The sequence below is a fragment of the Guyanagaster necrorhizus genome, assembly GCF_019112545.1.
Source record: "Guyanagaster necrorhizus MCA 3950 unplaced genomic scaffold BT62scaffold_15, whole genome shotgun sequence".
Classification (NCBI taxonomy): Eukaryota; Fungi; Basidiomycota; class Agaricomycetes; order Agaricales; family Physalacriaceae; genus Guyanagaster; species Guyanagaster necrorhizus.
The window spans coordinates 242,750-257,209 of NW_025064894.1; the positions used below are offsets into that span (position 1 = coordinate 242,750).

The 14,460-nt window shown below is 42.6% G+C and overlaps 1 protein-coding gene across 1 annotated transcript; it reads left to right on the forward strand.

Moving 5' to 3' along the window:
• Positions 1-11,889: 11,889 nt before the first annotated feature.
• BT62DRAFT_897249 (uncharacterized protein) lies at positions 11,890-12,069 on the forward strand (the record flags this gene model as incomplete). Its single annotated transcript, XM_043183295.1, has 1 exon — positions 11,890-12,069. A coding segment is annotated over one exon (180 nt), but the record flags the coding sequence as incomplete, so codon positions are not given.
• Positions 12,070-14,460: the final 2,391 nt, after the last annotated feature.

Consider the following 14,460-nt stretch of genomic DNA (forward strand, 5'->3'; position numbering starts at 1 on the left):
CAACTTAGAATATTCTGAAACCCAATGAACTCCAAAACCCAAATACTAAGTCTATCAAGCACTTAGGCTTGACTAGCTGCACTCTTGGCTGGCTAGCGGTCCTCAAAACCAAAGAACTTGTATTCTGATGCTGAAACTCTTATAGTTTGGAACCCAAATTAATCCGAAACCCAAAATATTGTTACGATTTTTCCTATTTTCTTTTCTTTTTCCTCGGAAATGACCTCTGTCTCTGCTTAGTCAGAGTGCTTAGGCCAGTGCTTAAGACCGTGAGAATGCTTAGCTCAGCAACCCAGTCAGTCTTTGTCATATCGCACTGCTGTGTGCTGTGAAGGGAGAGACAATGACCTTTTTGTCCTCTGACTGTGGTGCAGCAGTAACAGCACACAGCAGGACAATAGTTTTTGTGGAGAGACTGGCAACAGCAGAGGAAACAGCACAACAGCAAGACAACAGCTTTTGTGAAAGGGTTATTAATAGCTAGATAACAGAACAGTATATAAGGAGTGTAGCTCTTGCTGTAAATACCCCAGTCTCGAACTAAAGTTTTACTTTACTATCTTATCTCGAGCTCCTGCTACTTGCAATGTCTTGACCTCACAACACTCTCAACACATCAGTGAACTCAGTTGGACATACCTGAAGTGTGAGGTACCGAACTGTTTATCACGTGTTGATTGTCACATGGAATTTGGGCTTAACAATTAGTTCGAGACTTCTTGCTTCCTTTTCTCAAGCCTATTTGTGCTGAGAAACCGAATGCCCTCTGCTCTAAATTCATCTGATCCAAACTTTACACACGAGTTCTTCGAACTCCTAGCTTCTATCATTGGAACCCTGATCAGTTTGTTGGTGATCATACAGCTGTGCCATGGACGCCAATCTATTACCACTTGGGCTATTTGACACTATCAAGAATTTCAGCGCATCCGTACAATCCTTTGAAATGTCACACCAGACCTCTCCCTCTACGACATCTCTCTCTCTGTCTAAAACTCCATCTGACATCCCGAAGAAACAGAAGACGAGCCTGGACGCTTGACTAAAGAACGTTCTAAGGAAGAGGAGGAGCAGCAGCAGTGACATGAATACCCCCCAAGACCCCTGTCAGCAATTGTCTGAGACCCTGGAAACCCTTGGGCTACAGGGTTTCGATGAACCCGATCTGACACCCCCATCCCCCCTGCCGAGTGCAGCCTCTCTGCATCAAGAACAACTGTCACCCAGTCTGGAATTGGGCACTGGGCTAGAGACTCCCTGGATGCCGTTCGGATGGCTCCAGTCACCAGAGGTGCCGACAAGCACCAGTCTCGACACCCCTCATCAACAAGGAGTAGTGGGAGAGGAACAAGGGTCAGTAGTCCCGACCCTTTCTTTGATGACACCAACAGGGATGAGGTCCAGTACTGGCAAGCAGCATCAAGAGTCGCCAGTAGACTGGAATGAGGAAATTTTACAGTATGCCGCCATGGAGCGGGCTATTTTTAATTTCAATCAATGCTCTTTACATTACCAGATGATGGCAATACCACTATACCGACCAAGATTCGGCAAACGAGAAGCACCGATGCCATGGACACCGAGCGTCATGCCGCCCATGACAACAAACATGGCATCTTCAATTTGAACAGTGATGTCACGATACTCGCTCGCCACATTGGCCATCCATAGCATGGCATCTCGGCTGACCTGATCCTATGGTCAGCCAAGGACATACCACCCAAACCCCTGGACCGGTACCAGAAGCCGATTACTAGGAGGACAGCCACCTCCAGACAAGGCAACTGGGTCGGCACCAGCCGACGAGAAGAAGGATGACCCTGAGGCAACGGCGCAGAGATGGACCATCAAAGATGGATGAATCGTCAAGAAGGAAGGACCACCAACCCCGAGGAGTCCCATCGCTGATGACGGCTCTCTACATTCCTTTCCAGGGCCCCCGATGGATTGGGCAGGTCCCCCTGGAGGGGAACTCCCAAATCTGATGTCACCTCTTGATCTGAAGGTGCATATACTGAATGTCAGGCCGACACTTGGGCGGGAACCCCTTCCTTTTAAAGGAGCATCTGACGATATTGACCGATTTCTTATGGACTGTGACTAATATTTCCAGGTCTTCACCTCGTACTTTCTTCATGACATGTACAAGGTGAACTATGCCACCACCTACTTTGAAGACAAGGCAAAGGTATGGTGAGTACTACTCGCCCCTAACTTTTGGTCGACTACCTGACAACATAATCGGTACCCCGCCTGGGCAGTACTAAAACAGATGATCTGTGACAAGTTCATGGATCCGGCGGTCCGAGAAGTCTATAAGGCCAAGATGAAGGAGTACAAGATGGGTGACAAGGCAGCACCCGACTACTTTGACGAATTAGAATGACTCAGGAAACTCACCGGAATCCAAGAAGACGTAGCTGACTCGGGACGAATGGTTGAGTACATGAAGTGGGGAGTACCGCCTCATTATCTCAAGACCATTTCAGATCTCAGCCATAGTGTGCTGGTTGGCTACGATGATTGGAAGTCCCGAATCATCCTAATGTGGCAGAAACAACAGCGACAGAAGGCAGAGGCAATAAACCTGTGGGACCAACACAGGTACCAGAGACAGGGCTCGAAGCCCTCCACCTCCCACGCGACCATGTCTGCCAGATCTGGCGGTGCAGCTCCAACTTCCTAAAGCGACAGGAAGTGAACCAGTAAGGGCCCAAATACCAAAAAGGGTAAGCAAATCGACAAGGATTGCCTCAAGAAGGAGGAGAAGTGTTTCAATTGTGGTCAACTAGGCCACATGGCATGGAACTGCTCTGAGAAGAAGAATAAATGCACACATGAGGACATCAGGGCACAAATTGTGGAACTAACAAAGGAAGCATAAGACCTCAAGAACAACGAGATAAAAGATGAGGCTGAGCAGTAGGCGATTCGACTGCCTTGGCCAAGAACAAGAGTAACAGGACACCATCTGCTGGACAGACTGACATTTTATCTTCTACAGCATCACCTTCTATGCCTAAATTATGTGTGCATTCAAATATACCTGACCTCGTTACTCAGAAACAAGAATCACCCAAGGAATCGACCCCTATGACTCAAGTGCCGATGAAGGGCCAAAGAAGGGCAGAGAGCCCTAAAGGTATGTCTTCATTTAAAGATCATCAAGCTAAAAATACAAAACAGACTCTGCTGCCTTCGGGCTGAACAGGGGCAGCAAGCCCCACAGCCTGGCTCAAGCCATTCGATACTGAATGGACTTGGCAGGCGATCAAAGATGCAAAAAATGAAGAAGCGGCAAAGGCCATACTTAAGAATTGGATACATAAGACCTGTGTCGAAGAAGTGATCGACGACATGATCACAGGAATATGAAAAGTGGAACAGTGCCAAGCACTCAAATGGCTCGATGAATTATATGGACCACGAAAGTTCATTCGACGAACTAAGTCTTCAGGACAGGACTTAGTAACCAAGGTGCAGATCGAGACATTAACGTCTCGATCTACCCATGCAGTCACTGCCCTGATCGACAGTGGCTGCATGGGAAGTTCCATCAATCAGGCTTTCATCACCAAGCACCAATTACCTACATGGGCAACAGCGGCCCCAATACCCATCTATAATGCAGATGGAACAAAGAACCAAGCAGGATCAATTACTGAATACGTAGAGCTCAGTCTCACTATCAGTGATCACATGGAACAAATCGATCTAGCAGTAACAGATCTAGGAACCAGAGAGGTATTCCTCAGTCATGACTGGCTAATCAGACATAACCCACTAATCAATTAGAAAACCGGACGAATCATCTTCGCCCGATGTCGCTGCCAGAAAATTCCTTTCAAACTGCCAGATGAAGACCCTGAAGACCGATGGGATGAAGAAATAGAAGATGGTGAAACCATCCTCGCCATAGACCTTCAAAGGGCCATTAACATTCATGCAATACACCATGCTAATGACCTGGCAGCAAGAGCCAATGCTGAAAAAGGGGAAAAGACATTTGATGAAATGGTGCCAGAATGGGTGCACGACTATTGGGATTTATTCGAAAAGGAGAGTTTCGATGAACTACCCGATGTGAAACCATGGGATCATGCCATCAAATTAATCCCTAATGCAAATGCCAACCTAGATTGCAAATGCTATCCACTAGGCAACAATGAACAACAGAAGCTGGACAAGTTCCTCGAAGAGAACTTATCTAGTGGATGAATCCGACCGTCAAAATCACCAATGGCATCACCCTTCTTCTTCGTTAAAAAGAAGGATGGAAAACTCCGACTGGTACAGGACTACTGAAAACTCAATGAGATGATGATCAAAAATCGTTATCCTCTTCTGCTAATCTTGGAGTTAATGGACAAACTCCGAGGTGCAAGATACTACACCAAACTGGATGTTCAGTGGGGTTACAATAACATGCATATCAAAGAAGGTGATGAATGGAAAGCTGCTTTTTGAACAAACTATGGATTGTTCGAGCCGACAGTAATGTTCTTCGGCCTAACCAACTCCCCAGCGACCTTCCAGTGGATGATGAATGATATCTTCAAAGATCTCATTGCCACAGGGAAGGTCACAATCTATCTCGACAATATCCTAATTATGTCCAAAACTAAAGAGGAACACAGATGGTTGGTATGCCAAGTACTATCCTTGATGAGAAAGCATCGACTCTTTCTCAAGGCCGAAAAATGCGAATTCGAAGTATTGGAGACCGAATACCTTGGAGTTATCATCAGTGAAGGAAACATCAGGATGGACCCAATCAAAGTCGCAGGAGTAACTGAATGGCCAGAACTGACGAAGAAGAAGGAGTTACAATCATTCCTCAGATTCACCAACTTCTACCGCTGGTTCATTCGGGACTATAGCAAAATAGTCCGACCAATGACGCAGTTAACCGGAAATTCCCCATGGACCTGGGGAATTCCCCAACGGGCAGCATTCGACGACCTCAAACACCGACTAGCTGAAGACGTTATTCTGGCTATACCCAGTCAGAACGGGAAGTTCCGAGTGGAAGCCAACTCCAGCGAGGGTGCAGTTGGCGTGATACTTTCACAGGAACAAGATGGCAAATGGCAACCAGTCGCCTTCATGTCAAAGATGCTCACAGTGACCGAGCACAACTACGAAATCTACGACAAGGAACTCCTCACTATAATGCTCGCTCTTGCCGAGTGGTGACATTATCTCATTGGAGCAGTCCAGATTTTCAAAATCTGGACAGATCATCAGAATCTCCGATACTTCCAACAACCTCAAAAGCTTAATCGCAGACAAGCCCATTGGGTCACAGAACTATTCGAGTATGAATATATGCTACACCATAAGGCTGGAGTAGCAAACAAGAAGGCCGACTTCCTTAGCCGCAGGGCAGATCATGATCAAGGGGGAGATGACAACAAGGAAGTAGTTCTACTACAACCAGAACACTTCTGGGCAATGATCATGCCCACAGAAGAAGAGATGCATGAACGCATCAAGAGTGCCACACGGGATCCACACAAATGGGATCAAAGAATCGCCCCTTCACTCAATCATGAACAGGGGCTGAAAAGGGAAGGGGGAATGATCTGATACGATGGATGGATCTACATCCCAAGGAATCAAAAGCTTCATGGTGATATCATCGTGATGTGCCATGATCATGCAACTGCCAGACACCCCAGCATCGCAAAAACCAAGGAACTAGTGTTACGGGAATATTGGTGGTCCAAAATGGACTATGATGTCACCCAATATGTCAAAGCTTGCGAGACTTGTCAGCGAGGCAAGAGTTCAACACAACCCAGGGCAGCACCACTCCACCCAAATGAGGTCCCTTCTTTGCCATGGACTCACATTTCGGTAGACATGATAACCAGACTTCCCAAAAGTGATGGCTATGACACAATTATCATCATAGTCGATCGCTTCTCAAAGGTGATCATTCCAATCACCTGTTCCATAGAATTGACATCCGAAGGATGGGCAAAAATACTACGAGACGAGGTGTATGCCAAGTATGGCATGCCACAGGTGGTCATTTCAGACAGAGGACCACAATTCGTCTCCAAATTCCTAGATGATTTGTATCACCTCCTCAACATCAAGAAGAATGCCTCCACGGCATATCACCCTCAGACGGATGGCCAAACGGAATGGGCCAACCAAGAAATTGAAAAGTATTTACAACTTTTCATCAGTTACCGACAAGATGACTGGACGGAATGGCTAGCATTAGCAGCATTCCAACACAACAACAGAATTCACTCCGCAACAGGGAAAACACCGTTCTTTGTGAATTATGAATGAAACTCACCAGTTGCGCAAACGGGACAGCTCCACACAACAACACTGGCCTCATCAGACTTTGCAAGGACAATAGCAAAGATCCATGAAGAAACAAAGGCTGCACTCAAAAAGGCTGCCACAACGATGAAGAGACAATATGACAAACACTGGCAGGCTGCACATGAATATTCAACCAATGACAAAGTATGGTTGGATATGACAAATCTGCATCTACCAAGACCAAAACAGAAATTGGCAGACAAACGGACAGGGCCATTCAAAGTCCTTGCCAAAATCGGCAAATCAGCATACAAGTTGCAGCTCCCAGCAACTTGGAAAATCTATAATGTTTTTAATAAAACATTATTGACACCATATGTGGCACCCACCTTTCCAAACCAAGAATGACCACCTCCACCTCCACCAGAACTCATTGACGATGAAGAACACTACGAAGTCGATGAGATACTAAATCATAAAACCCGACAGGTTAAAGCATGAGGAGGAGGCATGAAAACAATGGTTGACTATTTAGTCAGCTGGAAAGGCTATGGTCCAGAATCAAATCAATGGGTCAATGAAAAGTACATGAATGTGGAGGATGCCATATGGGACTACGAACACAGGATCAATACCTTGACCACGAAGGGGGTCATGTTCAACTGACTGGCTGGCAACAGAGGGAATGTTAAAGAGGATGATGAAGATGACAGTTCAACGAATGAGCCACAAATGGTCAGGACATACAGCAAAGAGCAATATCCGACCACAGGTCCAGCAGATCGGCCACCTCCTGCTGAGGAGGGAGGACCACCCTAACTTAACCATCAGGACGATGATCTTAAGGAGGGGGTAATGTTACGATTTTTCCTATTTTCTTTTCTTTTTCCTCGGAAATGACCCCTATCTCTGCTTAGTCAGGGCACTTAGGCCAGCGCTTAGGACCGTGGGAATGCTTAGCTCAGCAACCCAGTCAGTCCTTGTCATATCGCACTGCTGTGTGCTGTGAAGGGAGAGACAATGACCCTTTTGTCCTCTGACTGTGGTGCAGCAGTAACAGCACACAGCAGGACAATAGTTTTTGTGGAGAGACTGGCAACAGCAGGGGAAACAGCACAACAGCAAGACAACAGCTTTTGTGAAAGGGTTATTAATAGCTAGATAACAGAACAGTATATAAGGAGTGTAGCTCTTGCTGTAAATACTCCAGTCTCGAACTAAAGTTTTACTTCACCATCTTATCTCGAGCTCCTGCTACTTGCAATGCCTTGACCTCACAACACTCTCAACACATCAGTGAACTCAGTCGAACATACCTGAAGTGTGAGGTACCGAACTGTTTATCACATGTTGATTGTCACGTGGAATTTGGGCTTAACAAATATAGTTATTATTTCAATCTAATCCTCTCTCTAAGTGACAAAGCAACTTAAATAAATCACTAAGTCAAAGCAGAACTCAAAATCCATTGTTCCAGGGACTAGCTACAGTAGGCTAGAAGGCCTGAACATGGGGGTGGGTCACTTGCTTACTATTTCCCCCCTCATTCTCTTCTTTTATACACCAACAACAGGTATAGAATCTATAAATAAAGCATTCAAAATAATATTTCTCCTGTTTAAAGCAGAATCATGCCATTATTCTGGAATGGCAGCACTCCTGGACTCCCCTAGGCTTGCCCAAACCCACCTGGCCACCGCACAGCTTTATTTTAAGCCTACAGTGCCTGTGGGTATCTAACTCTTTTCTGTCTACTCAGAGTTTTAATCCTTTAAGTTATTCTTAGTAGCTTGATTGATCAGGCCTGATCAGGCCCGGTCAACTGGTCCTACCCACTCTATTCCTCTCAATTTTAAGTCCCTTAGATCATCTGATACCTAGAAAATTTGGACTTAGGCATTTGAGTCAAAACTCACAGTGCTAGCCACAGATCATTGGGTCTCTCTTCTTACTGCTTCTGGATGATGCTATCTCTACTCAATACTCCACAACTGGCTATGGTATTATACCTCTAGCTATCTTAGAATATACTTGTCTTAGTGGCATGTAGAATTGGCCCCATTTGAGATACCATTTCTAAGTCCAACTTGGACTTAGTATTTTCCAAGGTGTGGTGCAGAACTTTTCTAAGTTCAAACCTGACTTAGGATTTTTATCCTTAAGCCATGTTATTTTACAAAGTCCCTTTTGGACTTAGTATTGGTGACTAGCATGACTATCAGCTTGGAGCCTCAGCCATAGTCCTTTACTGGCTAATGATTCTCAGTTACTAGCATATTCTAGTGTGTTATGCAGAATTTGCAAATTATAGGGCTGGACATGTAGCCTGCATATCACCAGCACAGCTGGATGATCACCAATAATCCTAACAAGATACCAACAATAGATGCAAAGAGTTCAAAGAACTCTTGGTCAAAGTTCAGGTCTGATATATTGATTGAGGACATTCAGTTTCCTCCACACTATAGTGCATGAGGAAAGGGAAAAGAAAGCTTTGAGTTAATTGTTAGACCTAAGCATCATGTGAACAGAACCATGTGATAAACAGAAGTTCCTTTGCACTTTGAGGGATTGACTGAATTCACTGATGTGGATTCTGATGTGTGTCACAAGACCTTGGAGTTGGCTTGAGTATAGGATGGTATAGAAATAAACTTTAGCTTGAAGCTGGGAATTACCAGTGAGAGGGAGTGGTCTTAAATACTGTACAGCAGCATTCTAATAATACTATTACCTATTGTATATTTCTGAATCCCTTGTGCCTATTGTCTTAGGGTATCACTATCATACACAAAAGAGTAATTGTGCATTGTTAAGCATTATTGTCATATTGAAAGACAATGACAGACTCAGCTGATTGTGATGACTAAGTCTCATCTCATGGTCTTAAGCATTTTCTTTAGCACTCTGACTAAGCATAAATAGGGGTTAACTCAAGAAAAAAATAGAAAAAGATAGAAAAATCATAACAGAAAGCTGAAATAAATAGCAGGACAATTAGAGAACTGGTGATCAGTGAAGGTCACTCCCTGTTAGCACACTTGAATGCCAATAAAACTATAGCTTACCTCTATGATCATGTCTGATAGAAGACATTAGTAGTAGATGTTCATGACTTCTGCATATTTTGCCAGACCTGCAAATAGTCAAAGCCATCCAATCAATATCCCTTTGGTCATTTGAACCCATTACAGATATTCAGTTGACCTTGGCAGATGATTGGTATTGACTTTGTGAGCCCTCTCTCTGATTCATCTAATAGAGATGGTGTCTTTAACTCTATAACTGTTATAATTGATATTCTTTCATTGATGGTCCACTTTGTATCTAGCCAGACAGACTACATCACACCTCAAGTGGCTGAACTAATGTTTGACAATGTGTTCAAGCTTCACAGATTGCCTGAACATATCATTTCTGACTGTGATGTCCTCTTTATGAGTGATTTTTGGACCTCACTCTATAGGCTCATGGATGTAGGCTTGAAAATATCAAGCTCTTATCATCTTCAGACTGATGGCTCCATGGAATGTGCCAACTGAACTGTGATACAAATGATTCAGTCATGTATATCACCAGACCAGAAAGATTGGGTGCTATGTCTGCCTGACATTGAGTTCACCATTAACTCATCAAGCTCTGAATCAACAGGGTTTGCACCTTTCTTTGTCAATTATGGCCAGATGCCTCATACATTTGTATAGTCTGCCCTGTCAAATGATATGTATCCTGGTGTTCACAAATTTGCCCTATAGATAAAGCATACTATTCTTGCTGCTTATGTCAAACAGACTCAGGATACAAATTGTTGCTGCTGCCCTTCCCCATTTGCTGCAGGAGTTTGGCCTACATCTTGATATCAAACTTGACATTGCTGAAGGGTTTGGCCTGTAAGTTAGCACCTAAATTCATTAGCCTTTATTAGCTGCTGTCAGATTTTGACAACAACTCTTTTGAGATTGACCTACCTCCTGAACTGAAGCATTGTGGTGCCCATCCAGTCTTTTATTCGTCACTGCTATGCATCCATGTACCAAAGGATGACATGCTATTCTCTGATCATGCTGATATGACAATTGGCCTGGCTGAGGATGATGATGCTGTAGAGTGGCAATTGAACCACTTCTTAGCTCACAAGGGCAGAGAGGAATAAAGCCTCTTTCAGGCTAAATGGTCATCTGATGATATCACCTGGCTGTCTGTTGCTGAAGCTGAGAAATTCTCTTGCTTTCAGAATTATCTTGATATTCTAGAAGTTTGTGATATTACAGAACTTTTATTTTCAACTCAGAAGCCAACAGAGGCACTTCTGGATGTGGTTCATATCTCTTAGAATGATATAAAGGAGAGAAATACACTAGCCTCTCACAAGATAACTATGCCCCTTGCTGTCCTGAGTTTCTTTCCAAAAAACTCAGACCTTCTCATCTTCTCAAATACCAATGGGACTTGCACCATGTCTTGTGCTCTGATCCTCATGTACTTGTGCCATGATAGGTATCTTCATAGCCATAAATGTGAGGCTGATCATGTGAAGCCTATCAGATATGAATGCTTCCATGTACATTGGAATTCCTACCCTATAATAATATGTTTCCTTGTATTTGAAGAGGAGGATGGTATGATAGTCATCTAGAGTGATGAGAGCCCTACTATAGATGACTTTCTCCTCTCCCCTTTGAAGAAGCACTCTGCTGAGAGAGACATCATGTTGAGGGTTTCAAAACTCTCAGACATGAAGAGATTGCACTGGAGGCTGTTTTCAGTGAAGTGGCTTCTGCTCAGAAGTGCACATGTCACCAAAAAGTATCTTGTCAACCTCAGGCTGGCCAGTGATGTTACTTTGAGAGCAGCTCATAGGTCTCTACACCTGATGATATAATAATAATCCATGAGAATTGTTCTGCATCTGTGTTTACTCCAGCATTAAATTCCTTGGCTGCAAGCATGGTCTCTCCACTCACTGAATGTCTCAGGACTCTAATCTCTATGCTGACTGCATCTTCTTCCACTGAAGAACCAGCCACCTTGTTTGTTTTTGATCTCAAGCCTACTATCAGAGTCATGGTAACCTCAAAGGATACACCTACCATTGCATCCCCTCTGCCTGAACAGAATGTCATGATGGATGAATACACTGTGCTATCTAGGATAGGACCAGACACAGATAACCTGTTCAACTTTGGGGATGTCGATCTTTCAGATGCAGAAATTGGCTCAACTGCTGATTTCATCTCCATCTAGCTTCAGGCACTTGCCATGCATAGCACTGGAGGGTATATATAACACATCAAATGATGTCAACCCTCTTACCACTTCTAATTCATCCATTATCTTGCTATACTCTCTTTTTGACATTACACTCAGCAAATTACTTGATATCTTATCTTACTCACTCTATCCTTCCCAGTTCCCTCTATATTTGATTTCTCTATGAGTATATAAACTCTTCTTATATTAGATTAGACAACTTTTTCTCGAATCAAAGTATTGCTTACCTGGTCTTTGCTTCACTCCACTAAAGATCCTTGCATAATGAAACTGTGATATGTCTTGCTTTCATTACAGTTTTTGTGCTTAATCTCCTTTCATGCCATACATCAGATTCTGATGAATACCAAATACCATTACATGCAATTCTCTGTGTCTCCAAAGATATCTAATGTGCTCTCTGTGCACCAGGCTATACAGAGCACTCTCATACAAGTATTTGGTGTTGCTGATAGGTCAATATACCTAGATATCCTATGGGTGGCTGAGGAGGGCAATGAGACAGTCATATGAATGACAAAAGGGTGAGTATAATTTTCTTTGACATTCTTCCACTGCTAATGTCCATTCAAAAGAGATTCAATGATGATTGTTGCTGCTGTCACTTCAGCCTCAACACTAAGGATATTGCTGCAAAAGGAATCATTGTTCCTGCCTGTGCTCAGTAGCACATTGGCAACACTTGATGAAGAAGAACACTTATGAGTACTGAATATCAACAGTGCTACAATTTATTTGATCAGGATATATATAGTCAGACAATTCCTAGTCTATCCAGAATGTGACCTATAGATCTTCCTGTTCAAAATGATAATGCTTTTCTGTCTCAGCCACTAGACATTCATCTTATGACTGCAATTTCCATTCATGATTAGCTGCAGTTCTCATCCAAGAACAAATGTTCAGTGATTACAATATACAAAATAGAATGCTCTCAGATCTAACTCTTCTGGCTCTTAAAACAGAGAGAAGATGCATGGTTACAGCTCTAAAACATAGTTGACCAGACTTCAGCCAAGTAAGCAATTTTTTTACTTTGCCAAGTTGTCATATCTTCAGGCTTTTCCTCTCTGTTACATTCTTGAACCATCTCTTACCATCAATTACTTAAAACAAACTCATGGCTACTCTTATTCATATGAGCTATTATGCAGCATGCCTCCACCAACTCAGTTTTGACAGTATCCCATCCTAGCAATATGCTCACTATAATGAAAGAAGTAACATAACATTAGATTGGAAACAGTTTGGCAGGGGAACAAATAGATGGGACATTCTAATGTTTCACATTCAAGACCAAGTTTGACTTGATATCAGTGTTCATGAACCAGTTGGACTGTGACCATAATATCATCATGGCCTGGTCATACAAATGCTCTGGGAGCCATCTGAGTCAGTGTTCTAGACTGCAGAATTGCTTTCTTAAAATATAAGAACTTTGAAACCAGAACTTCTCTGAAGGAAGGGTTAATATGTTATAGTCTACTATTGTTGAACTAATTATTCCTTCCTAAGAATGTCAGAAAAGATATGAGATAACATTTGTTGATGGTCATTCCCAAAGTGGATCTTATTAGCACTGTATAATGTTTAAAAAGGCTCAGAAATCTATCTAGTAACAAGAGCAAGAGTCTGTAGTCAATTGCTGAGACAGTTTTTTGATCATCAATGCCTGAATCACTCAAATATGGAGCACCATCAGGTATAAAATGCAGAGGCAATAATGTCTTTAATCACACAAATTCCCACACAACTCAGCAGAACATATCATCTCTACAATTGTTGTTGAACAATGACAGATGTACTGTCTGCCAAAATACTTACTATGATTATTAAAGAAGCATGGGTTCTTCCTCTCACACTCTTTGAATGACTCATAATGGTGATCTCATCCCTTCTCATGAGCAAGTCATTCTCTTGAAAATTCACTCACATGTTCTGTACTGACATACACATTCTCACACCTTTCCACCTTAACCATGTCATTGACTGTATCCTATAATGAGACACTGTAGCCTTCCAGTGTGCCTACTCTTCATTTTTGCCATCAAAGTTCTGCTGGTCTCTATTCTTCACTCTTGAACTTGATATTCATCAATATAATCCCATAGTACATGTTAGACTCAAGCTGCATGTGATCAGAAGCATGTGATAGACTAGTATGGTTTTGTATTTGAATCTTTGTGCTAGAGTTCACTTATTGTGTTCTGTTGACCAAATGCTTTAAGGCCTTTGCAAGTATAGCTTAAGAGTAGAATGAGATGAATGAACTTTAGCTCAAAGCTGGAGTTTTACCAGTGAGAGCTATTCTACTTATATACTATAGAGATTTTGACTATAAATAAAGCTACCTATTGTGTTGTTATTCATTGTAATATCTCTTATCCTTGGTTGTTGCTACTATCTACAAAAAGTTCATTTGCACATCATCAAGCATTGCTGTTGCATCAAAAGACAATGACTAACTAGGCTTGTTGTGCTGACTAAGCATAAATAAAGGTTTAGAACAAAAGAAATTAGAAAAATCATAACATTACCCTCTCTTTAATACTATCATCCTGATAGCTTAATTTAGAGATAATTCATACTCATATATGGTGTTGTCAGCATTCATATGCTTTTCATTGACCTATTGGTTAGATTCAGGACTATAGCTCTTCCAGCTGACCAAATAGTCAACTGTAGTGGTCATTCTGCCATCTTTCACCTTGACTTTCTGCAGTTTATGATTTAAGATCTAGTCAATTTCATAGTGTTCTTCATCATTGATGAGGTTAGACAGACATGGAGGCAGACATTCTTGGTTTGAGAAGGCTGAGACCATAAATAGAGTAAGAAGTGATTCATTAAAAACATTATGTACTTTTCAGTTTACTGGGAGGCATAATTTATAGGCAGAGGTAC